The 26,655-nt window shown below is 40.0% G+C and overlaps 2 protein-coding genes across 2 annotated transcripts in view; both read right to left on the bottom strand.

Moving 5' to 3' along the window:
- arhgef17 (Rho guanine nucleotide exchange factor (GEF) 17) overlaps positions 1-8,997 on the bottom strand; it is an 85,854-nt gene extending 76,857 nt beyond the window's left edge. The window contains exon 1 of the mRNA XM_088011890.1: positions 3,949-8,997. Within this exon, the coding sequence (XP_087868016.1) occupies positions 3,949-8,997 (5,049 nt within the window). The remainder of the gene's footprint in view (positions 1-3,948) is intronic.
- A 10-nt stretch (positions 8,998-9,007) lies between these two features.
- p2ry6 (pyrimidinergic receptor P2Y6) lies at positions 9,008-26,655 on the bottom strand. The gene is made up of 3 exons (XM_014992996.2): positions 26,125-26,655; positions 14,183-14,604; positions 9,008-13,506 (listed from the first exon to the last, which is right to left on the bottom strand). The coding sequence occupies exons 2-3, from the start codon at positions 14,593-14,595 to the stop codon at positions 12,834-12,836; spliced, it is 1,086 nt and encodes a 361-aa protein (XP_014848482.2). The 5' UTR covers positions 14,596-14,604; positions 26,125-26,655; the 3' UTR covers positions 9,008-12,833.

The following is a 26,655-nucleotide window of genomic DNA, read 5'->3' as shown; positions in this document are numbered from 1 at the left end:
GGAGAGTTGACTGGTTGTCACAGAGAAAAATAACAGTGTGGTGGATTTCACTCAGGTTGGATATCTTTGAATAATATGTATATTTAATGGATTATCATTATTGTTTTTTTTACTAAAAAAAAAAAAAAAATCCACCAAAACTTTGTTTCTAAGCCAAAAACACAGTACATCATATATTAGACAAGCAAAATCATCGCAAAGGCATGCTGGTTGTCTTTACTGTTATGCAAGTATCTATTTACCTAAAACCAATAATGATTTATGACCTTACAGAGTCCACTTCAGTCTCCGTCTTTATTGTGTGTAAAGAATTTTACTCAACAGAATTATGAAGTTAACATCAAATGAGTTTACAGCCCAGGTCTACCTTTCCATTTGTTTAAGTCTGGTTAGCATAACAAGGGGATTATAAAAGAGTGGCTGTAGAAAACGTAGATGGAAAGTATTTGATTCCATGTGGGTGGTCAAATAAAACAAAGTCACTCATAAATCTATAGTTATAAACACTTTGCTTTTAAACCTAATCCATGAAGAGTTGATCTAAACCAGCTTTTCCCTCCCTCTCCAGTTATGTCCTTTCCTCCATCTGTCTTCCTTAAACACCACAACTCATAGCTTCTGTCGACATGACTCATTATTCAAATCATATTGAACAACGTGGTACACTTTCATGCCTGGTCCGAGGGAAGATATTGCAAAGAGTACGCAAGAAATCAAGTCACCAGAGTAGGCTGATATGATTATGGGCAGCCAACAAAATTTCATAAAATTGAACATTTCATGTTCTAGAATTAGAACATAAAAAGTTCTAGTTCTAGAATATCTTATAGCCCAAATTAGGTCATTATGACACACACTCACTGCAAATCTTCATCTCTTTTGGGAAGTTGAGAGCTGTTATGCAACAAAAGGAGAGGCTGAGAATGGACCACATTCCTGCTGCCTGTTAAAGTGAAGACTGCTTAAATGAGCAGAAGACATGCACACATAAAAGGTCAAGAGGAAACTCCATCCGTCACAGTAATGTCACAAAAACAGCATGTGCACTGACATTTTTTTTTTTCTGAGCGAATAAACACGGCCGGTTACAGCAACATCTTATGGTACTATTTGTTCAAACCTGCTTGTTCAGTTCCTGTGAAGTTAATTTCATAATAATGGATTTGTGAGAAGTACTGTACTATTATTTTTTTTAATGGAACATAAAAAATGACCAAAAACTAGACAGTTCTCCTTAACTTTTCTATTAAAGGCTTGTCTCCTTTTCCCCTCCCTTCATTTTTGCTTCATTCTTTAACTGCGTCTCACTTCTATTTTAATCCTGTTACTTTTTTAAGCCAGTACGCTTCCTTCCAACTCCTTTTATTTCTTTTTCTTTTCTCTCTCCGTCTACCTGACATTTGGCTTGTCGGCATGGACTACACTAAAGTTATGACCTCACTTCACAACAACGCTCCAAAGACATAGCAGAGAGAATAAGCTGGACATGAGCTGGAATCTATGGGAATTAGACTGAAAAACACAAATGGAGATGTGAAAAGGCAACACGCTGGCACAACATTACAGGCATGCAATCGATAAAGACTGGCAAAAACATCTGGAAGGGGGAGGGAGACTGGATTTAGATCAAAAGGATAACACTAGAGCAGAGAAAAAAAGAATAGGTAAAACTGAGCAAGGTAAAGGTGGAAGAAGGAAAAATATTCCTCCCTTAACCCCATAGAATTTCAACATTTTCCTTCTGTGCTTCTCCAAACCCCTGAAGGTTCATTTTTAGCCCGGTACAGTCATTGCATTCAGTCCAAATCACACAGGCCGTCAGAGTTCACAAGAGCTGCAGGGCACCGTTCTAAACCTAATGTGCTGGCTCCAAACGTTTGAACAAGATACTGACATGTTCCAGGCAAACAATATGCACAAAGGCTCACGCACACACACAAAGCAGAGGAAGAGAGAAACCAGTTTATGACACACACACACAGAACAATGAGCACCAGTCGCACTGGACATCGTCAAACCCTCCAGTTACCACAACAACTTCCCATTTCCCTTAACCCATTTCCTGCTTGGAAAGGTCGTTTGCCAGCTACCGCTTCTGTGACTGCAGCAACAGGGAGGGAAAACCAATGAGCACCAAGGTAACGAAAGGGAATGAATTTAGCAGCTGAGCATCTTAGTTTAGTGCTAAAGTTAAGCAAAATTACAAGGAAGCCAATGTGATTGTTCATGAAAATAAAAAAACAACAAATAAACAAAAAACAGCAAGCCTGGGATTGATGAAGGATCCAGATCACTTTGTACCCATGTACAGAGGATCACCTTATTTTTTTTCTTTAGACTTCAGTATTTTCTTGCATTGTGGAGATAACTAGTCCCAATGTTTCACAAAATTTTATTCATTTGTAAATTATTTTCAGAGAACCTTAAAAATAATTTTTTTTCCAGTTCTGGTCCCTATATAAATGTGGATTTCCATGAAATATTACAGTTTCCAGTTTCTCACTAGTAAATAAGCTAAACCAGCTCTGAGCAACCTCCTGCTGGTAGCTATTATTCGTTGGAGTCCTATAACTTTGTTAGACTCTGAGTAAATTGTAGAAAATTACTGTAAATTCTCAGAAAACTACTTTAAACCCACTCCCTCACCGCTGTGGGAACAAATTGACAAATGGCAGTTTAAAAAAAAAAAAGTCCAGTGCCAGATGGCTCCATTTCCAGGGGAACCAGATGAACGACTGCAAATGCATAATATACCAAAGAGATGATACAGTAAGTACAGATTGCCATTTTCTAGATAAGCCTTATTTTTTCAAGGTTGTGGGGTGGCTAGACCCTGTCTTGCAATCAATGAGCAAAACTGTAAGACAAGAGACACACAGGGGAAACAACCTCATGATAAAAGATACCATAAAGGCAATCTTGAGAGATCAATGAGCCTATTGGTGTCACATAATCCATTCAAAATATTCCATGTACCAACATCAAGCATCCCCACCAGAAAAAAAAGTGAGCACAGGGGTACATAGCTATCCCAGTGATGATGTAATGAACCGAAAGTCCTGAGTTTTGGTTGCAGCTTTCCTGCATGAGGTACCAAAGTTGTTTTTACTTTCTTCATACCTCACAGCCACATCCGTGACTGCAAATAATAATAACTTTGACCCGAGCCAGTGATCTGCAGCAAAGATTATGTCTATATAGAGATGTTAGAAATACACACAGGCAAATTTAATTCCCTTTCCATTCACTTTTAAACAAGTAACTACTCAACATAAGTTTAAAAAACGTGACATAACAGAGCTTCACTTTGTTTATATTGCTATGAACTACAAACACCGGATTATGCCACCCTAATATCTGCAAATAAGACAAAAATAAATCTCTCAGCCTTTAAACATAGCATTACATAACATACTCTGATTGGGAGAGTATATTATTGTATGCCTTCTCTATGACTCCTACCCTGGCACAGTCACAATTGATGCTGGGGCAAAACAAACGAAAAAGAAACAGCAGGCCCTGGACTACCCCTTAATGTCTTTTGTGTGAGTTTTGTTTAATTAAACTAATAACATCCACTAATGTTAGTTTAACACTCCTCGACCTTTCAATAGCTTCTGCCATGTAATCCTGAAACCCAACTGGCCTCTGAAAATAGCCATGCAAGTGTTTGTTGGGAGAAAATAAACACAAGCGCTGAATGGTGCCGTAGAACCATAACAATTAGATTAGCTGTGTTTTTTTATTTATTATATTAACACAATGTCTGAATATTGCATAGTTTTTTTTCCTGTCAATAAAACAAAAGAAAACCACATGAATATCTGTGTTGCGCTTGGTGTGCATATTTCAAGGTAAACAATCAAAACCTAAAACACAGAACACACAGCAGCAGAGACAATAACAAGCACACTAAAGGAGGGTGGGAGAAAAAAAAACTGAACTCACCACTTTGGGTTTGGTCTTCTGTGGAGCAGAAGCAGACAACCTGTCCTCTGTGCCAATCTTCTGAGGTCCAGCTTCTGTAAGTCCAATGTTACTGGTCCCACCAGAGCCTTCTGCACCAGGAATTAATCCTTGAGATCCATTACTTGCTATAGAAGCAGGTCTGGCCTCAGTGTCCTCAAGATTGTATTTCTGTGAAACATCCTCCAAAGATGGGACCTCATGTCCTGGAGGCACTGCTTGGAAGTCCACTTCCTTCAGGGGTTGGAGCTGTGCAGGTGGGGAGATGGGAATGAAGGCGGCGGGCTCACTGGCGTTGCGAATGTGCTTGGGTTTAGTTTTGGATTTGGATTTCAGTGGTGATGCAGGAAGAGATGATACTAGCTTACTTTGGTTGCTGTGCTCCTCCTGGTCCTCTGGACCCATTTCAATGGGATGAAATTGGACATTGTCAGGAAAAGATTGTAACTTGCTGGGACGTTTCTTAGCCAGCCGGCGTGTTGTTCTAGGAGACAGAACCTCAGCAAGCTTCAGATCTAAGTTAAACTTCTCCTCCTTTTGATAGTGGTCTATTGAATCATCTTCGTCATCGGGGTTATCAGAAACAGCACTGCATTCTGACTGGGAGGCAGCAATCTTGGCCTGAAGCAGTTGTGTGCGGTTAGCCTCTGAATCCCAAAGTTCCTCTCTCTGCTCACTTAGGATTGGTTCACTGCTAGAAGGTGGAATCTGTCCAGATTGATCCAACTCACTGACCTGATGTGTGCTGCCAGTTTGAGGGTCAGTTTGGGACACTGGAGGGGCCTCACTACGGCGACTGGGGTCACTAAAAGACTTCTTCTTGGGGGCCTTGCCGTTGCCATGATCATCTGTGATCAACCTGTCCATTGCACCTGGTTCGGCTACAATGTTCCTGATGACCCTGCTGTAATCCTGAATACTGTCATCACGTAAACCGCCATCACTGTAAACAGACAAATCACTTGCCACGCTGCCTTTGTATTCTGATAGAGTAGATGCAACAGAGGCTTCAGGAGAAGCACCCCCCTTGACAGACAGGGAGCCCAAAAGGTTGCTGTCGACTGAAGAAAAATTGTTGCTTCCTTTTTCCGCGAGAGAACAGCACCGCTGAGGCATGGGGTCGCTAAGAGAGCGATAGACAGTGGACTCACCATTTCCTACAGCTGCTATTGTTGACTCTGCATGACTTCCATTACTGGAATCGGACCCTGTGTTGTTGTTACCAGAAGGAGAGAATTTGCGCCTTCGGCGGACTGCACTTGGGGTTGCAGGAGATTCAAATCCTCCTTCTCCTGATGCTGCAGCCGATGTGAATCCCGTTGACACCGCACTGCTGGTGTTGATTCCCTCATTGTTAAGTTTGTTCATAAAAGTAGTAGCACTCATATCCACAATACGGTTGTCAGTCTGAGCCGTACATACTGGATAGGTCAAAGACTGCGGAAAACGAGTTTCATTTAGATGGTTTGTACAGTTCAAGCTGCTCTCTGGCATTGTTTTTTCCTCCTGTTTGAAGCTTTCCATCTCATGAAGAGCTGACTGCTTCCATCCAGTCAGTGGCTGCCCTAGAACATCTTTTGCTACTCTTGACCCTAAATTAACCCCAGCTGATCCCAGGAAAGATCTCACTGAGAGGTCAGGGGGACCCGACTCTGGCTCTGTCACAATCCCCTCATCTGTTAAGCTGGAGTCATGGCCTGAAAGCTCATCCATGGAGCGGTCATAGAGCATACTTTCCTCCGAGTCCCCCTTCAGTAATGATCTCTCAATCTCTCTGGTCTGCCTGTTGGACTTCTCCCAGCAGTCGGTACCCCTACTGTTTAGTTTCTCCAGCTGCATACTTTGTTCACTTCTCTCTCTCTCCTTGCTCTCTCTCTCCTGCTCATGTTTATCTTTGTCTTTTGTGTTCTCAGACTCTTGAGCTGTGCTCATCTGATCTTTAACGCCTCCTGTCTTTTCCTTCCTTTCATCTGTTTGCTTGACCTGTAAATCTTCATTCCCCAAAATACTATCAGACAACATTAAAGCTAAATCATCATCATCATCATCATCATCCCTACTGCACATCTGGCAGATATCTTGGATGACCTGCCTGGCTTCCTGCACACATCTCTCCTCTAGTGGAGTTGGCATCACTTCTCCATTGTCATCCTCATCCTTTAGTCCATAAGTCCTAAGATTTTGCCCAAATCGAAAATCCCCACCATCACTTTCTACTTCTCTGTCTGACACCACCACCCTACCCTCAGTCTTCTCATCATCCAAGTCAAGCTGCTGCTCAGAGGAACTCCTCTTTGTTGTGCCACCTGTCAAATAAGATCTTGCACCTGTTGTTATTTTGTCCGAATAGGTGAATGATTTTGTGCGCCTTAGAGTGGCTGTGAGGTCTTTCAGTGAAGGGCGGTGACCCGAAGGTAAAACGGTCCCACTTAGAGGGCCCAAGTCCCTGCTGTACTCCGATGAACACTCCCCAGCCCTGTTTCGGTCCCCTCCACTTGGTCTTCGCATTTTGAGTTTTGGCACGTCATTTTTCAGTGAGTTTAAGAGAGTCATAGTTTCTGATGCAATATCGGGGTTGGACGTAGAAATTTTGTTAGCCTTATTTGCAGCCTCTCTCCCTGTTGTTTTCCTTAGTACAACAGTGTCAAGACCTCTTACTCCTGAAGATCCTCCACTTTCTCTGGGCGTTACACTTGGTATGAAGGTTACTGTCGGCAAGATTTTGGGATGCACTAGGACAGGTGCCCGGGAGAAGTTGTCTCCATGTCCAAAGCTGGGGGACCGGTACATGGTGAAATTTCCATGGTAAGTTTTACTCAACATAGATGACGAAGCAGCTCTGCTTGTTCTGCCTTGTGATCCACTGGTGTTAAAGAGCATATTAGCTCCACAGCTGCCATCATCCCCCTGGTCCTCTTCTTTTAGAGTCTCAGTACTGGAGTATCTGCTACTGCAGCATGAATCACCAGGACTAGAAACAAAAGGGGGTATCTTCACCTTTGACACTCGTGATACAGCAGGAAGTGTGGTGGACATAGTAGGCGAGGAAAGGCGTTCCCAGTGCTGCACCCTGGCTTTATTGCTACGGCCACCAGGTTCTCGAGCCGAGTGGCTCCGATGTATCATCCCTGTAACTTCTCCAGTGTTTTGCTGCTGCCTCTCTGTGTGATCCATGGTCAGGGCTGGATCACTGTCACTGCCTTCTGATTCACCATACTGATCATTGTAATCATCACGGCCTGCTGCTAGAGCAGCCCCGCTGATCTTCTTCTTTTTTCTTAGAGAGCGACGGCGCACTGCCTCTCTACAGTGGGGGCCTATAGAAGCAGGGCTGTCCTCCTCGCTGCCTGAGGACCTGCCAATGACCTTTGCACCCCAACGGCCATTTTTATTGCGGGATAAATAGCTGCCCCCTCGCTCAGTGGCACTCCTTTCCCCTCCCCTGCAAGTGACAGAGGAAGCAGGACATGTGGGATAACTCCAAGCCCCTCCTCTCTTTCTCCTGCTGTGCACCTCTTCTTCGTCTCCAGAGCTTAACTTCCAATGGAAGCTGAGAGGAGAGCTAACTTTTGTAGAGGCTCCTGACTCAGAGGGGGGAGCTATAGTAGAGGAATAGGAGGTAATGGCTTTATCTGGAGCTGGAGTAGAGGAGATGGAGGAGGTGGTGGGGGCTGGTGCTCTAGAAGAACTATGTGAGGAATGTAAACTATCCCTGGGCAGCCCGACCCCCTGTATATCCCTTCTCTCCCTCTCTGTCGGCTGCTGTAGAGAGGAGCAGCAGGAGGAGGTGTCTAAGCCCACTGATCGCCTCGAAGACGGAGCAGCACAGGGTTGAAGGTCAGGTTTAGGGTCAGGCGTCGATCCAGCTTTTCTGGGGAACTTACAGGTAGCTTCTGCCTCAGCACTGGTACTATGAAATCTGCATGTAGACGAATTATTCCTGTGATAATTACACTCAGTGTGAAAATGACTTCTGGAAGACAATTCAGAATTTTCTATATCTCCTTCCTCATCATTTGAGGGATGGGGATGTTCAGTTTTGAAATAAATGTCCACACAATAACAAAAAGTGTCTTTAGCAGAGCTAGTTTCCCTGCTTTCTTCTCCAGATGCGAATTTATCAAAGACAGAAATGCATACTGACTGCTTGTCACTTTCAATGTAGCTGGAGTCATGTAAATAGCCTCTGCCCGCTGCCTTTAAGCTCTCACATGTGTCAGTTTTGAGTAGTTGCGAAGCTTTCTCATCGAAAAGTTGTCTGATTTTGGTAACACTGGGCCACCTTTCAGAATGCGTGGGGATGTGGCGATAACTTCTGTGGGGTTTGCAAGGTAGTGAAGCCTCTTTACAACCAACATCCTCTTCCTCATCTGTAGTCAAACTCTTTCTAAGATCAGCGGCAGAAATCTGAGAATAATCTCTCTTACCAGACTTGCAGCTCTCAGCTGAGAAACGCCTAAAAATCCACTTCTCCGAATCTGAACCCGACACAGAATCGGTGCCAGAGTGAAACTTTAGCGATCTGCTGTCCGAGAGAGATTCTGCGGTGGTTGGGTCGCTCTCCAAGAAACATCCCTCACCGCTGTCTTCGTGGAAAGATTTACGAGTTGGAGATCCGTCTATCCTGTCGCCTCGGGCCCGGGGTAGAGTGCTGCTCCCCCGCGTAGGCGCTGCACCGTCTCCCGGTGAGGCGTGTTGCGTCCTGGTGGCTCCGCCGCTCCTCTTACTGCTGCTGCTGTTGAACTTCTCCGTGAGTTGGCGAATGGATGGAGAAATAGAGGAGGGAAGAGCGGAGGAGCCTCTCTTTGGCTCTGCGGTTGCGGTGGCGGAGATTTTGGAAACTTTTCTTGACACACTGACATTACGCGTCGCCCAGGACTGTTCTGCTCGGCTGGGCTCCGGGGGGAGGGCGACGCCGACAGACTCCGAACCCTCTGATTTCTGTTGCTGCTCCTCACTCCTACTGGAGCCCAACTTTTTGAAAGAGACGCTGCGATACGCGGCCGCATTCTTCTTTTTTCCTTCTGCCATTGTTCATGTCTTTTCTTTGTTACACTTCAAAGCTCCTTTTCTAGTTGTTGCTCCATTCCTCTTCTCTCCCCTCTTCTTACAGTTCAACCAACACCAAACAACAACCACTTTTGCATTTAAGCCGTTTGTAAAACACCAAGCGGCTCCTTGATGTATAAAACGACTAGGCAGTGGGGGGGGGAGGGAAAGGTGAGGGCAGACCTCTTGATCAAAAACTTACATATTTGATCGAATGCCGAAACCGAATCCGTGCAAGAAAGAAAGGCGAAACTGGGGTTTTTTGGCCAAAAACTTCCCCAGCCAACCTCCTCACAAACACAACTTTTCCATTGTTATTCCTACTGTTTGTAAATCTGCGCACATCCTCCTGCACGGGCCCAGCACACCGACCACGCTGAACTCCCCCAAAACTGTTTGTGGATTCCTTAGTTTGGCATCATTTGCTTTTCCGTGACTTATGTTGTGTTTTTGCGTGTGCATGTTAATGCTTGAGATAGGGCAGAGGGGGTGGGCGGGACTAAGGGGGTATAGGGGCTGTCATAACCCCCCTGGGGAACTGAGAGGAAAAGCTCCCCCCGCCCCCCTTGTTGATAGAGGGGAGATACAGTGGACTAACTGGATGTAATTATAGCCTCTTCCCTTGTGAAAAACACAACAGCACTGTCAGAACAGGGGGGTGGGAAAAGTTCTCAAATAAGCAGCCACTATAAAACAAAACAGATTTCTACCATTATTCTGACTTTCTTTCTAGCGTTGTGCTAGAAAGAAAGAAAAAAAATTGCATTGCATACTTTACTACAGCTTTGGCACAGTAAGGAGCTCCAGAAGCAGCGTGTCAGCATTTGTAGGAAGGGGTGTTGGAGGGCTGAGGGGTGTAAAGATAAAAGTTTTCATTCCTGCACAATAACCTCTCTGTGGTGCTTCCCATGTGGCTGTCTGCTTAACAGGTCCTTTTGTTCCAGAGGGGAATTCTGTGCTCCAGTCTCTCACAAAGCAAAGAGGGGGTTTGTTACTGCAGCGCCCCCCACCGGTGGGTTCCCTACACCTTCAGGTCTGAGTTGGAGGACACTGCATGCTGGTTTAAAAGGACTCCTGCTGAATTCGGGTTGTAATTTGCTAAACTGCTAAATGTTCTTTACTGTTTTAAAGTGAAAGCTAAAACACCAGCCTTTTAACAACACCGAGTCTGCATACCAGAGCCAACAGGATAGAAAAAAAAAACTTGAAGTAGGCAGAAAAAAAATGTGAATAGATCCCCCCACCCCCCAAGAATGAGGTTTTTATACAAGTAACTTAAATGATTCTTAAAAACAACAATTAGTTGAACGAGTCTTTGAGTTTAATGTGAGTGGTTTGCTCGATAGCAAGAAAGACCTGAGTTTGAATTCTAACCTCGATTCTTTTTGCATGCTTTCCCCATTCTGGTACGAGTTCTCTCCAGGTACTCAGGCGTCTGCTCACAGTCAAAAAAAAACAAAAAAACCTTTAGGCTATTTGGCTACTATAATTTGCCCTTATGATTTAGTGAGTTTGTTTGTTCTGTAATTCTCCGTGATGGACTGGTGACCTGTACAGGATGTCCTCCCCTGACTGCTGGAGATAGACACCATTTTACCCTGTCAGGACAAGCACTCACAATGCGTGAGAGTCTTCCAATCAATAAAGACTGACATTTTACATATGTTTTGAATAAATACATTGGACCCCAAATACTATTTGACTAAAAGCCAGAGAGGCTTGGAGAAACTTATGAAAAACTTAAAAAAAAATAAATAAAATAAACCCAACTTGCACGTACATAATTGTTGAAACTAATTCAGGTTTCGTATAATCATTCAAATTCAAATAAATGAGATACATGCCTGTAATGGAAGCATTTTAAACCACAGTCCACAGAAGTTATGTAGTTTCCACCTGCTTTTATTTGCTTTTTCAGCTGCTCCTGTTACAAGTTATTTCGAATCATGGCAATACTGTTAAAAAAAAAATTCACAGAAAACTATGAGTCTAAGAAAATAAAATATTTACAACAGAGACATTTTTGACACAGAGCTTTTTTTTTTGACATGTTACAGTATTTCTAAAAATTAAAATCTCCTACACTTTTGAAAACACTACGAACAGCCACAATCGGCACTTGTACAGAATTTAATAAGTTTCCAACATCACATCAAACACATGATAAACCCTCATATTTAGAGTGTGGAAGGGGGCACTTTTTAAGTTATATAATTTAATAACTGAAAATACACTTTGTCCAAACGCAAGGCTTCAAGCACATTACTTCATATTTGTGTCTTAAATGTTTATGCATATGAATTGCATGAATTTCACATTCAGTGTAACACATATTTACAAACACTAAGTCAGCTGGAGCTTTATTATCCTCTCAGCTAAACACAGAAAGCAAACAATGAAGCTGAAGTATTACCACATTATTATCTCGTTAATGTGATTCTTAAAACAGTGAGTTTTCAGAAAAACAAACAACAAATAATGTTGTGAAAATGTAAGTGCAGCAAACGTATTGTTTGCATTGATTTTATACTGTTCTTTGAGACACACAGATTCACAGTTTCTGCAGTTACAATGGCATTTTCAAACAAAACAGCGTAAGAAAAACACATAATACCATAAAAGAATACAAAGACTACAATCACAATCAAAGTCACACAGCATAAGCAAAAACAAATTGTAATATGCTGCATGATGGGAATTTACCATGAAAATTGAACAATTTTATACGCAAATGTAGTTTGGATTTTAAACTGTATCCAGTGAGAGCTATTAAAACGGTGCGATGCCAAGCAGTGCAATACTTCTCTCGACTACCTCTAGTAGAGTAAAGAACTCTTAGTAACACAGAACCATATGCATTGAAAGACAGCCCTGGTAAAGATGTGGGAAAAAAATCCTTCAAATGATTTCATCATTTAATCCCAAGATAATTTCAGATAAGGAAACATTCAAAAATCCAAGGTAATTTTTTAGAAATTTCATTCGTTGAGGGAACAAATAAGACTTCCTACAAAACATATTTAACAGAAGCATTTTCAAAGCTATATCATACTTCCTTTAAGTTGATAAGTTTGGGGGTAAATATGCATTTGTGCAGAGGTACGACTTTCTTCCAGACTCCTTAGAAGCAGAAAGGTTAGCCTTACTATAGGCCTTGCATTTAGGCCCATAATTCACCATTTTGTTACTTCTGAAAAAGCTCTTTGCTAGATTAACAGTATATGTGACGCATTAATGTCACCTCCAACATTACAATGTACTTTCAATAAAACGGCGTCCAAACTGCCAAAGTTAGTGCACTACGAGCTGGACTTTGGTTGCAACTGGTTCATAATTAACTGCAGTGCAGATAATGTGATTCATGCTGAATAAATCATATTGATTACGTTCAATGCAGAGCCAGTGTTTGGGTGCAGTGGAGCACACACGACCTCCAGTGGTGAAAACATGAAACAACACGCTTTACAGCTTTAACATATTTTTAACATATTTTTATGCTGAACAAATGTAAAAAGATCTTCATATGAAAATGAAAAAAAAAAAGGTGATTTAAGTTGTAAAGAAAAAAGACTTTTCAAATTTCAATCTGTATTACTACAGCAAGTGCAATGACAAACTAACCACTTAGTCATTTTTTTTGTGTGTGTTTAACGCTGATCAGTTACAGGTTACAGTCTCTTCATTTGAAAATCAGGAACACACCCCAAGTCTCGTTGGTTGTAGCTGAGAATTTGACTGGATTCCATTCATTTCAGTCTTCAAGGACTTTCTTACTTAAAATGGAGAAAGAACAGATAATGACAGACGTAGTCAAATGCTCACACTGAGGTTCCCTTGTCCCTGAGGGTGGTCACTTTGCGCATAAACCTCTTAGTGCTCTTGCGGTATCGCGGTTGGGTGAAGTAGAACAATATAGGGTCCAGGAAACTGTTCATGCTGGCAAATGGCCTTGTGCTCTTATAGATGATCGCAAACAAGTTCCTCATCTCACAGGGGGCACTGGGCAAAGTACGCACCACCAGGTACATAGTTTTAGTCAGGTGGAAGGGCAGAAAGCTTACACAGAACACGGCCGCCACCACAAGGATCATCCTCACAGCCCTGTCTCGTTTCTCCCCCGTGGCTACCGAGACCCCATGGTAGGACACGGGGCGGCAGAGGATGTGGGCCATCCGGCAGTAGCAGACCATCACACCCAGAAAGGGAAGCAAGAAGCCGAGGAAGGTCAGAGCCATGCCGTAGGGATAGTAATCCACCGAGCGCTTCGGCGTGCTCAGATCATAACACACAGTGCGGTTGCGCTGGATTCCTGTCGCAGCAAAGGTAAAAGTTGGTGCACAAAGGAAGAGGACCACCACCCACACCCCTGCGCAGATTCCCCACGCCATCCTTCGGCCGCCTTCTTTGAGCCACACAGCGAAGGGGTGGCAAATCCCAATGTAGCGATTCACACTGATGCAGGTGAGGAAGAGGATGCTGCCATGCAGATTACTGAAATAGGAGAACAAAGATGTCAGTATCATTGGACTGCGCATCAAAATAAATGACTAATGACTTATAAGGAATTAATATGTGGTTTGGTAGAAACTAATTGGTTTTAGCAAAATCTCCTCCTCCTCTAGGAGAAGCTTCCCAGTTGTCTTATTTTTTTTCTTTTTTTTTTTTACAAAGTATTAGCAGGAGATTTTGCTAAAAGCAATTAGTTTTTACATTTATTTAACACAGAATTTTTTTTCATGCTGAGTTTCATTGTACTTTTTATTCTTTTATTGTATTTGTTATCTTTTTTATGTAAATTGGACTCTGAGTCTGCTATCTATCTATCTATCTATCTATCTATCTATCTATCTATCTATCTATCTATCTATCTATCTATCTATCTATCTATCTATCTATCTATCTATCTATCTATCTATCTATCTATCTATCTATCTATCTATCTATCTATCTATCTATCGTGGTACAAATAAATGTGCCCAACAATGTACTGCCCAGTTATGTTTCATAGACTGATAGAGAAAATGAGCACTTTTATCTCTTTAACACAGTACCACAATATACATATTCTCAACTACTTAGTATTTAGTAACTTAATACAGATCAACCACAAGTAAGACCACAACAAGTCTCTATATAGAGTGAAAATTAACCAAAATGCAGCAGGTACCTGTAGAACTGAAACCTGACCAGTTTACAGGCCAACTCCCCAAAGGGCCAGTAGTCATGGCTGGCGTAGTTGTAGATGAGTAAAGGAAGTGACGTCACATACAGAAAGTCAGCTATGGCCAAGTTGAGCATGTAGATATTGTTCCGGGAGATGTGGGGCCTCGTCCTCCATATCTTCAGTATGACGACGGCGTTGAGAGGAATGCCAAGCACAAAAACGACAATGTACACCGCAGGGAGTAAGATCTTCTTAAAGTCTTCCTTATATGTGCAGCGTAAGGAGGCGTTGCTGAAGCTGCCGACAGAGATATGTGTGCCGTTTGGTTCTGATTCTAAATGGGTGGAGAGTAAGTCCGAAGGGATCGCTCTTGAGATTAGCGACTCAGTAGGGGGGGAGTTAAGAAAATGTTGCATCTTCACATCCTGCAAGACAGGCATGGGGTGAAATGTTAAAATCAGAGTTGATATTTACTTTTATACAACAGATCAGTGCTCTGTGTTCCTCTACAACAACAAACAACAAACTCTTTATGAACTGATTCATTTAAAGTTCCTCTGAGGTCAGATGACTCCTCCATATTCAAGATACAGGAACACTCCACCAGAGGGCAGACAATATCTACATTGACGATAAAGAATATAGCGCAAACTAAAGCAAGCTCTAACCATATCTGAACGACTGCTCGAAGTGGTTTATGAACAAAATGAGTTGAAAAGGTGAGCTAAACGTGCTCGATTAACTTGCATGCTATGTCTTTCTCCTAGGGCCTTAAAAGATGAAAATGAAGTGCATGATTCTAATTTATCAACTTTGGTATTAAAATCCAATCCAATAAAATAAACAGACTAAATCCATTGTGTACCACACATGCCTCATTATTAACATATTATACATTTTTACTCCAAAGATCTGCAACACTGGTAAACACGTTAACACTCTGAAAGACTTGAAACCCTAACTGCAGCAAAAGGTGGTTCTTCAAAAAAAAAAAAAAAAAAAAAGCCCAGAGTGGCTTTTTCCAAGCACATTACACTTTTTTGGCTTTTATTTTTATGAGATTTTGAAAGAAACATTATTATTATTATTATTATTATTATTATTATTATTATTATTATTGTTATTGTTATTATTATTATTATTATTATTATTATTATTATTATTATTATTATTATCCTTCCAATTAGCAATTATACACTGTGTGTTTGTATCTGGAACCTAAAACACACTTAACTTTGTGATTGTCATTGAATTATAAGAGGTATTTGCAAGCTCTAATTGCCAATAGAAAAAACTAAATCAAGTAAACCTAAAAGCCTGGGTGTATAAAATATGATACCTTAACTTGTGTCAAAACTCTTGAAATAAAAACCACAACAGTCTGTCTAGACTCCTCCTCAGACCTCACAGAGTCTGGAACAGAAAGGAATTAATGAAACAATCCTAAATAATGAAACCCCTCCAACATCAGACACATCCAAGTCTTTCAGGGAAGCAAGGAGTTGAGCAAGTGATTTACTTAAGCTGCTAACTCCATAAAAGCATTACTCATGCCATTTCACAACATGGAATTTGTAAGGACAAGTTAGACATTTTAAAAACTCCCTGCGTTTGTGTGTTTTAACATTTTTTCAAGAGGTCGTGGGTTCCTCAGGGCCCATCCCTCTGAGTGGGTGCGGGAATCAGTGACGTCTGACTTCAGGTTTTCTGGCAACGCAGGAAGAGGCAAGAAGAAGTGTGCCAGTAGACCATGAATTGTCACATCAATGAATTGTTACGTAGAAAAAATAGGAGACAAATTTGGATTGAAAAGTGAATACATTTCTACTAATACACTGGAGATTAAAATATCTCTCCTTTTGACGAGTGTTAACATGCAAATCTGCTCCTGATCAAACTGCATTTACTGTAAATGTCCCCCCTTCTGTTTGTGAAACAAAAGTGGTCAAGCACAGACTTAACACCCGATGTATTGTCCTCCTTTCCAAAGAAAAGGTTACCACTAGGTCAGGCATGTTAAGTACAATGAAAGGAAATCATTTGATCTGCATGGACTTGGAAAACAAGAATGAAAAGCATTCTGAGTCCAGCAGGATTTCCAACAATTATTCCAACAAATGACGGTTAAATATCAATGGAGATTCATTGACTGGAAAAGGCACAAGGCGATGCTTATCTTCCTCATTCATTATTAAAGGTGGAGAATTATGAGGAGCTGAAAAGTGATTTGAAATTGAGAGATTCTGTTTTAAAATTACAACTAAGAGATGTTATCTCATCCCTTTAACAACATAAAAGGATGACATAGATTTTTATGTTTGCTCTATGATTCGAATGTCCTCGCTATTTCAATTTACAGCACATGCTACAATTATGGACATCCCTAAGGATTGTAAAATTATTCATGTTTAAATTGTATACATTTAAACATTTGCTTTGTTACTGTTTTGCATTTGCGTTGCCACCTTCCTCAGCCAAATCACCTTTGTGAAAAAGGTCCTGGTCTCAGTATTTATACGTGTAAAAACTTTTAATAAGATGTTTGAAATTAACCTTAACTTGCAACAGCATAATCTAAATCTCAATTTGATTTGAGTATTCACCAGAGAAAGCAACCTCATAAAAAAAAAATAAATAAGTTACTATTTTTGAACAAAATATGTATATGTAGATGACATTAGATTTACTGGCAATCTCAACATTTACAGGATGAATGCATTTTTTACATTAAAGAATCGCTATTTTACATTATGTATTTTTTAGCCCTTAAAATGATTTAAAAAAAAATATTGGAGTGGCAGGATTTCAAAAAGTATGATTAAAAAGTGCGTAATTTGCATTAAGACTTGTTCCATTTTTATCAAAATTTTTCAATAGACCATCTCTGAAATAAGCTTCTCTTAATGCTTATAAGCCAAATCATGTGACGAGGCTGGAAGACCAAAGTTTATCCAACCACCCAAAAAACAAAAAATCTCCACATCTCACTTAGCGAACTTCTGCAAAGAGAAGTCTAGTAGGATCACCAGGTCTCCATAATAATGGTTTATTTTAAGGATTTTAACACATTGTTTCTACCTGTGTCAGTATCTGTGGAGGGTTCTTTGTGTTTTGAAAGGAACGTGTAAAACAAACAAGATGTAATCTGCTGTTTGTTTGGTTTCTTTTGCCAATGTTTATAGTAAGCTTCACATGTATTCAAATGGAGACATTGACTGGAGGAAAACAAATACAGGACATAAACTCATGTTACACTGCCAGTGACGGCACTGTGTTATTTCTGTGTGATGACCCAGTCTGCCCTTAGCAGAATGTTCATGTATTATGGGTGTTTCTGAAATCTGCAGCGTGTTTGATTTATGTTGGGATGTTTCAGTTTTTCTAGGCCCTTCCTGAGACGACTTAAACCCAGGAAGGCTACAGATCCAGACTGGGTGTGCTCCAGGGTGTTAAAAGGAATGTGCTGCAGAACTGGGAGAACTTTTGTTGTACATCTGCAATGCGAGAGTTCATTACGATGGAGGGTTGTAGGTGCACTACACTAAACACCAGTACAGTTGTTCCTCTGGGCAATGTGCTTTCGCCCTGTCCACCACCAATTTCAACTACAACTCTGATACACATACAGAATTTCTCTGGCAATGCTGCAAGTGTGTCATGTATAAAAGGAGGGAGAGCAGGTGGGGGGGGGGGCGTACAGAAGTCTAGTGGGGGACTTTGTGGCATGACGCAGGAGAAATAAACTCCAGTTCAATACCAGTAAAACAAAGGATATAGTACTAAACCTTTGCAGGGTAGCACTTCCCTTCCAGTCAATTACCATAAATAGTAATGACGTATGTACTCAGCACATACAGATACCTGGATCTACATCTGGACAATAGGTTGAACTGGCTCCTAAATACGGACAATGTACACAGGAAAAGGCAGAGCTGATTGCATTTTGTGGGGATACTTCCCTCTTCTAATGTGAGCTCTACGCTACTCTGTCAATTCAGTCGATTGTTTCAAATGTACGTCTCTGTTGGCGGAATAATGCAAGGAAGACGGAGCATTGGTGGAACTCAGGATTTATTCACGTCTACATAAACTCAGTGATGCACATGTACATGTGTACTGATGATTTTGATTATGACATTTGACAAAATGTGATCTGTATTGCTTGTTTCGTAGTTGGTGGCTGTATGATGTAAAGCCCTTGGAAGTGCATCGTTGCTGAAATGTGCTACACAAATAAAATTGATGTAAAATTGTCTCAAGATGGGCCGAACTACTAAAATGTTGCTCAAAACCTGTGCAAAAGAAGTGATCTGTGTTCCACATATGATTGTTATGTTTTTGCTCTATGATTAACATTTTTGGGGTCAGGTTTAAAATTCTCTACATGTGTTTTCTGTAAACCATTAAGCAGAGCGACAGATTTTAAGAAAAGGTACAATCAATGACTTTCTATCTTTTTAGGTTCATAATTAATTTTTATAATCTATATTAATATTTAACTTTGGTTAAACAGCCCCTTAATGTGCAAAAATGGACCCACTTGAGCACAAAGTACCAAATGCACCACCATTCACTTCTTGTTTACTTCTACGTACAGTCATTTAGCAGATGTTTATTATGCAATAGGACAACACAGAGGAGAGTAATATTCAGCTTTGTGTTCAGTAATAAGTCCTTGCGTCAGCATGAAGGGTTTAATCACTTTTCATGACAGATTACAGTTGGAACAAGTAGAGGAGTGCAAAATCAGTGCTTCTCAGGCTTAATAGTTTTAGCCTGTAGATTTGGCCAAATCTACATTTGACAACTTTACCATCACCGAGGCAAAATCAAAAACAATCCTGAGACTGAGGCTGCCTTATCGGCACAGGCTGTGATATCAGGCAGCATTCCAGGAAGAAATTCAGCGATTTATATGGCTGTGGTTAGAGTGAACATTTGCATTTCAATATTTGGCATAAAGTACGCATGATAAATTTAAAGCAGAGTTAGAATCTTATCCCAATTAATTTAAGGTCTGTTGATCTGATGTTTAATGTTTTCATTTTGTAAAGCATTTTGAATTCTCTTGTTGCTGAAATGAGCTACGCAAATAAACTTGTCTCGCCTAGTGCTGACATCTATTCCGTATCGTAAAATAGCTACAACAGAAAAAACTTCAATAAAAAAACGGCAAGAAGTGTGTAAACATGTGCAGCCATAATAAACTAATTTAAATAACTAGTCTGAAGCACAGCAATTCCGAACGATTAAACTTAATATAAAATAAGTACCGATTTGTGAACCATAATCATCTAGACAGCTAAATAAAGCATTTCTACTCCATCGAAATAATGCGCTTTCACATAAAAATAGCTTTGGCTTTCTCATGGATAATAAGATAGTTTTCCTCTTATTTTGAGAAAGTGGATGGAAAACATTCACGGCAGGAGTGCTGTTCTCATGTAGCTAATTTGATCAAGGATGAAAAAGCATTATTCTGTGCTTCTGTGCTGTTATAATTACTGCTTTCAGCCTCGAACGCAGGATTTAAAATTCAAAGTTAAGCTCTAATATGCTAATTGAGTTTTCCGCTCTTTCACCCACACAAAACAAAACCTGCAAATGAAAACACTGGAATATGCAGGATTGTGAGGGATCCACAAGAGTCATGTCTGGAGGGCAATATCACAAATCAATGCCAGGGTCGCTTCCTCTCCCTGAACTCTGTTGACCCCTACCATCCACTTATAAATACTCTTACTGGAGTCATGCTGCTCCAGTGCATACTGTCCACTTTTGAGAGTTGCCTGCAGGCACAGCTACGAGTGACGCACATTTATTTTTAAACCAGAGTTGCAAGTGTGGGAGAAGCAAGTCAGTACAAATACGGCAGATTGAAGACTAAACATAACGGGGTGGGAAATGCAGTGCTTCGTCCTGTTTAGATTACTAAGCATGTGGTTGTGTTAGAATCATGACTTTCAAACTTTGACTACTGGAAAGTGGGACAATATTAAAAACATCTCCAAGATCTGCAGCAGAAGTGTGAACAACCAACAGAGAAGGTGGTCAGACTATAAAACAAATGTACATTAGAAGCAAAACATGTTAAATTTGTAAAACCTTCGCCCAAAACCAACATACCAGATGTACAATACTTCAGCAGCCACTCCTTCCTCTAACCAGTTGCATCATGCATTATCTACTAAAAAACAGACACGTAAGGCCACAAAAATGACGACCTTGTGCTCAGAGACTCTGTTTCTCTGTAATTTCACAGAGTCAGAAATGTAAATGACCAGAAGGGGAAAACAAAAAGGTCATGAGAGCAAGCCAGGAAGTCTTTGCCTTTACTGACTTTCCTCTGTTTCTATTAATCTTGACTAAACAACACTGCTACGCACTCCCTGGCATACATGTGCTGTCTTTTCTTAATCTAGAATAAAGCTGACGTACAAAAAACACACTAGAAAATGCATAAAAGACTAATTTATGACTATAGTAATCAAATAAGCAAATAAAACCAGACCCACGTCTGCATGCGGCACATGCCTCCGCTTCTTGTTTCAATCAGAAAAACAGACACCCCGATTAGACTAGTGAACACTCTGCTGGTAGTGGTGAGGGCAGCTCATGTAGCCTTTATGCAAGACAGTTTAAACGAATCAGCAGCTCCATAAATAGACGGACGGGTGATGAGGAGGGCTGGGGTGCTGACACGAGCACACTGTTTACCAAATGTCATCAAAGTAATAAAACCATTCCTAGGTTTGCCAAAAATGTCAGGAATCACGTCCAAGTAAGTCGCACACCTGCTCTTCCTGTTTTCGTTGGACTCAGAGTCTGCATGAATTGTTTCGCTGTTAAGGACTAAATTTAAAAGCATGAAAAGTTAATATTTTCCTTGATGAATGCAAATATTGTGCATTAAATCCTGTCTTTACCCAGTTCTTAAATGCACAAAGAATTAAGGTGAATACGACACATTCCTAGAAGACATTTGCAAAATGTCTTCAACAACGGTAACTTGTTGACAAAAAAAACAAACATGTTCATGCTCGTCATTGTTGGAACATGGACATACTTAATTCCACAGGGAAAGAATAACAAGCAGCAGCTCATGCTTCTGAAAACTTCTTTCAGGTTTCTAGGTATGCATAATAAACTGATCCTACAAAGGATCAAAGCATGTGGACAGATCACAATGATGCCTCTACTGCGGTAATCAACCTTCTGCACCTCTGGTTCATTTTCAGTAGGATATTGTGATCATTTCAGCTCATTTCCTGCAGAGATTGGGGAGAAAATGGATTAATTTGTTATAATTCACCCTAATTACTTGTTGACATGCTTCTCGGCCCAAATCAGTTCTAACTGACATGGGGCACAAGCATCGATACAAAAAACCAGGTGCTACTTGTCTTTCAAATATTAAAACATTTTTCATTTTGGGCTCAATGACATAGCGTACATGGGAAACGGTGCCTATTGTTTCTTTTAAAACGAGCAGTCTTAAGAAAGATTTAGATAAAGCAAATGTTTGGGGTTGTATTTAATTGGATGGCTTGGACATTTAAATCTGCACCCAAAACAAAGCCTCCTTTCAGCATGTCTTGCTTAAAAACACAGTAAATCAGCTTGTTATTTACATATGACGTAGATTATTATCAGAAGAAGTATTTTTTTTTTCATTCTCAAAATTTCATATTTGCCAAGACTTGAATTTTGTCAGATTTAATAACATTCTAAAACATTTAAGTATAAAACATTTAAGTATACTTATGTATGATGCAGAACTCATGGCATAGAAGGAAAGAAGCACCATAGTGCAAATATGAACATATTAGGATAGATCTGTAGGCAATATAAAACATGTTCAATTACAATGTTTTTGCATAAAATAATTTTCGCATAATGAGATTTCACTTTGATCAGTTCTGTCTATTTTGAGCTCCTTTCCAAACTGGTCTGTTTAAGGACCTCTTGTCACTTTAAATCCAAATAAGCTGCTGCTTTCCATGCCCCCTAATACAATGTTTACACTTTCACTTCATAAACCTGAAAATGGCTGCACTCAGCTGTACATCTTTGACCCTAAGATCCAAAACCAAAGGAAGTGGAGTATCCTGTATACCTAACAAGAATGCAGCAAGTGTTTTCTGGATGGTAAGTCAACAACAAAATACTTATCTTGTCCAGCAGCCATTGTACTCTATGTAATCGGCTGTGCTTGGCTTGAAGTTGCTAGGTAAAAGGGGAGGTGACAGCTGATTGGGACTTATTGGGAGGTTTTTTGAAAAGGCTCATTTTCCAGTTCCCCAAAAAACATTCTACTTATTTGCCAGAAAACAGCTGTTTTTATTGTTTTGTTTTGTTTTGTTTTTCAGTGTTTGGGCTGTTTCTACAAGTAAAGACTCTATTCAAAGCACAAAAATGTGCTGAAGAGCTTAAAAGCTGTAGGAGTGGTGGAAGTGACAAAGAAATGAACTTAGCTAATCAGATCATAGCAGCGGACAGATGGAAATGAAGGGATAGGAAACAGCAGATAAGGGGAGCAACTGGTAGGCTGTGGGAAGGCTGAAAGATAAACAAAGCAAAACTTAAGCGAAAAACTGAAACTGACATAAATAGCAAACAAAAAGAAACACTAATCTAAGGAAACAAATTCAAAGCACAAATAATGAGAACTAACACAATGAATAAGCAATAATGAAATGATCAAAACAGAAACATGAATGAAAACTAAAGTACTAACACCTCAGAATCATAGCAACAGCACCACGCTAATGTTGACTTATCGCTCAGTGGTGTGTACAAGGACTACTCCACTAATTATTTCTGATGAGTACAAACTGAGATCGGTTTTATTTCAGTTTTCTATTTTTCAGAGACTCAGGCGTGTATCCTTAGGATATTAAAAATCTAAATAAACACTGAAATATATTTTAAAACTCAAGTTTCCTTTTCCAATATAAATAGAGACTCAGAAAATATGCTTCTGAATCTCTGAATCTTCTGAATCAAATCAAATTCCATAATTTTCCGGACTACATCGGAAACTGCATTTTAGTTGCAAGAAGGTTGCATTTTAGGATTTTTTTTTTAAATCAGTCTGTTTGCTTTGGACTTTTACAGCTTTTATACATTTTTGCATGTATACATGCACAAAATTGTTTGGCTCCCCTTCTCTAAATTACGGCACATTTAAAATGTGTTCAGTCATGCTGTGCAGTGGGTTTGGCCCTGGTGTGTTCATCAGCAGAGAACACACACTTATTCTTTAGAATCTGATGTCTAACGTTTGTTGCATGGTGAGTGAATGGTTCACAGGAATAACCCTGAGGCACTACTTCTTTAAAGAAAGTGCCATCTACAAGTGCACTGACCTGTTTTGTGGAAACCATTATGTCAAACAACAAACTTATTTATCCTTGGTCCAACAGAAAATTAAGAATTTAGCTATTTAAGCATATCTCCATTTTATTGGACAAAAACTCTAAAAAATTGCATCAAAGTACCTGATATCGATTGATCCACTGGCCCACTGAAAACACTCAGTTCTTACACCTTGATAAATAGATTTTTTGTTTTAAGCAAAATTGATCGATTTGCTCTGCAGCTCACTGGTGAATCTCTAGCAATAATAGGACACGTTACTGGCTTGCTGATAGTCCACAAATATTTTTGTCCATCATCTTTCTGGGATCTTGTTTTTATTTTCTGTCTTAATCATTATTGTTCAGAATGTAATCTAGCGGCAAAAACATGTTTTGCCCAACTTCTGCTGCTGAGGGCTGCTGTAGCTTTTCTACAAACACATTAGGCCAGACACACAGCTTATCAGAGGCTTAACAGGCTTCCAGATAGATACTGTGTGGTTGATGTTGTCATGAGGCTGCTGCAGAGACAGCAGAAAAATGTGAAAGCAACGTGTGCGAAAAGAAAAAACAAAGAAACTTTCTTTAACTTTGACTCTGACTGCTTCCTCAATCCATGTCTGACAGACAGTCTTGGAGAACTAAACCAACTTTTGTTCTAAGTCCTCATTGAAGACTATAAATCTACATAATGGGCTTGGTTTAGGAACATAACTTAAGACTATTTACTCACATTTTAGGATAGCCCCTATTCTTTTTCTCACACTTGCAGTAATTTAGTACCTTCAAACCAAAGCTGCATTATATTCATCCACATCTCCCAGACAAAACCCCCCAAAGAAGCCCAATCACTGCCAAACAGAAACCAATCTTCAATAAAATCATAGCTGGCATGTCAATGTTTCCCACAGTGCTTGCCAAGTTCTTGATATATGTTAGCCTATGTAAACTACTCACTTATAAAATTTGCATTGTGAAAACTTATCTTCAATAAACCCCATCTTATTGTTACAATGAAACACCCCAAAAAATATACTACAGTCTGAATGTGTTTATGCATTAAAAGCATTTAGAATGTAAGACATATCTAAATAATCAAATTATTTCACATGGGAGAAATAGAATAAAACGTTTTTCAAAGATCTAGTTATTTTAGGATGACTATTTCAAATTCCATAACCACTCTCTTGGAATCCTTGCGAATTTTATTATTCACTTGTGCCATTACTCTCCCAGATTCCTAATAAAAATACTAAAATTTACGTGTAGCTCTCTGCTCTGCATTCTTTCTGGCTTACACAGAAATATCGCTGTGTTGTGAACACTACATAGAAGTAAGTCACTCGTCAAGGTTATGGAAGTTCCTAATAATCTCCATGATGTTTTTTTGTTTTTTTTTCCTCCATTGCATTTTAGTCATTTATGAGGATTGTGGCTAAATGGGAAGGGTAATCATCTTGCAGTGGGCAAGTTGCAGGTTTAATTGGCTAGAAATTTAAATAGCTAGAAAAGTGCTATGCAAGTCAATTTACTAGTACACACTAAGTACACAGTAGTGTTATTGTAGTTTTAGAAAGTGGCTTAAGCATATGAGTCACCTTTCAACCAGTCAAGTAGTAAAAATAATAAATAAATAACAAAAACATCATGAGAACTACCTGAGATAACTGTGTAATTTTTTGGCTTGATTTTACTGTGACCTTTAAAGCTTCATTCCATTTTCAGGTTTTTACACTTTCATGTCTAACTTCTGAACTTGTAGCGCTCGCTAAATAATGAACTGTCTTTTGCCTAAGACTAGAGATTCTCACTAAGAGAGACTATTCTGTACAAAATGCCATCATCTAACACAAATAAGTTCCAGTGTTCAGCATAACCCTTGAATATATATTTTTTAAATTTACACTCTAACCGCAAAATTTAAAATATGTCGTTGGGATTTTGGGTAAGCCAACACAGAATAATCTAAAACTTTGTTAGGTCCCCCCACACACACACACACACAAAACCTAAAATGTATGTCAGTTGTACACGCCCCCTTTACTCTTGTACTTCTAAATAAAATCCACTGTTATTAAATTCTGTTTAGTCTCTGTGTAAATCCAGGCAGACAGGTCAAAAGGGAGAACGTCGTGGAAAAGTTTAAGTAGGGTAAGGTTATAAAACAACTGACCAAGATTTGACCATTTCACAAAACTCTGTTTAATACATTGTCTATAAATATAAAGGGCATCGCACAACTAAAACCTACCGGGGATTGGCTCTACTGTGTGTTCCGTCACATGAAATCCCAAAAGCATTCATTGACATTGATACTTCTAATGTGAGACAATGTGAAAGTTCAAAGGGTGTTAATACTTTCGCTAAGTGTTGTATATGACCAGTGCTTTCACAAGAGTCTGTCGCACCAAAAAAAAAGAAGAAAAAAAAATCTCCCATAAAACACTTAATATTTAACCACATGCAAGTCATCACTGGCAACACTTACGCATTAATTATTTTAGAGTTATTGTTTTCTTTTGTGTCTTAGAATCAGGCAACTTCCTCTTTACAAGAAAAAAGAATAAGTCACTAAGCAGAACTTACCCTGAACAGCCTCAACAAGAACTATCCATGAGGGTGCGATTTCTTCGTCCTCGAAGTTCTTCTGAATCACAACGTGGAGCAAAATCGACGCTTAAGACAAGTCGGTGTGAACACAGTGGAAGCCGCAGTGGGAGAGAGAGAGATAGAGAGAGAGAGAGCAGGTCTCCTATTTGTCTTTCTCTCCCGGACCTACCTGTCTGCTGCACTTCGCGCTTTGTTAGTGCACCATAACGTGAAGCAACGCGCGCGCTTTCTAAGAGTTACGACACCGCGGTTCAGCAAGCACGCGGAGAGCCTCTCAACTTAAACATGATCCTAGTAAACAGACGCCAAATACTTTTAGAGCTGTTCCTTTGTTTGACTGGTCTCAAGCAAAGGAGCAAGAACAAGACACATTACAACGAATTTGTTCCCCCCGAACATTCATCGAACAGCTTGAGTGACCAGGAACGTACAGAGGGGGTGGTGATTGGTGCCGGAGCCCCTTCCATTTTCCCTTTGACAATGGACAGATTTGTTTTTAGGAACTGT

The sequence above is a fragment of the Poecilia mexicana genome, unplaced genomic scaffold (assembly GCF_051168715.1).
Source record: "Poecilia mexicana isolate PSO_F unplaced genomic scaffold, ASM5116871v1 scaffold_13, whole genome shotgun sequence".
Classification (NCBI taxonomy): Eukaryota; Metazoa; Chordata; class Actinopteri; order Cyprinodontiformes; family Poeciliidae; genus Poecilia; species Poecilia mexicana.
The sequence above is the reverse complement of the archived record's forward strand: the minus strand, read 5'-3'. Positions and strand labels throughout refer to the sequence as shown.

What these genes read in the sequence shown, in the direction of transcription:
- p2ry6 (XM_014992996.2), bottom strand. Translation starts at nt 14,595, where the DNA reads ATGCAACATTTTCTTAACTCCCCCCCTACTGAGTCGCTAATCTCAAGA. An exon ending in GTCAGGTTTCAGTTCTACAG is followed by an intron (nt 13,507 to 14,182) that starts GTACCTGCTGCA and finishes CTCCTATTTCAG; the next exon opens with TAATCTGCATGGCAGCATCC.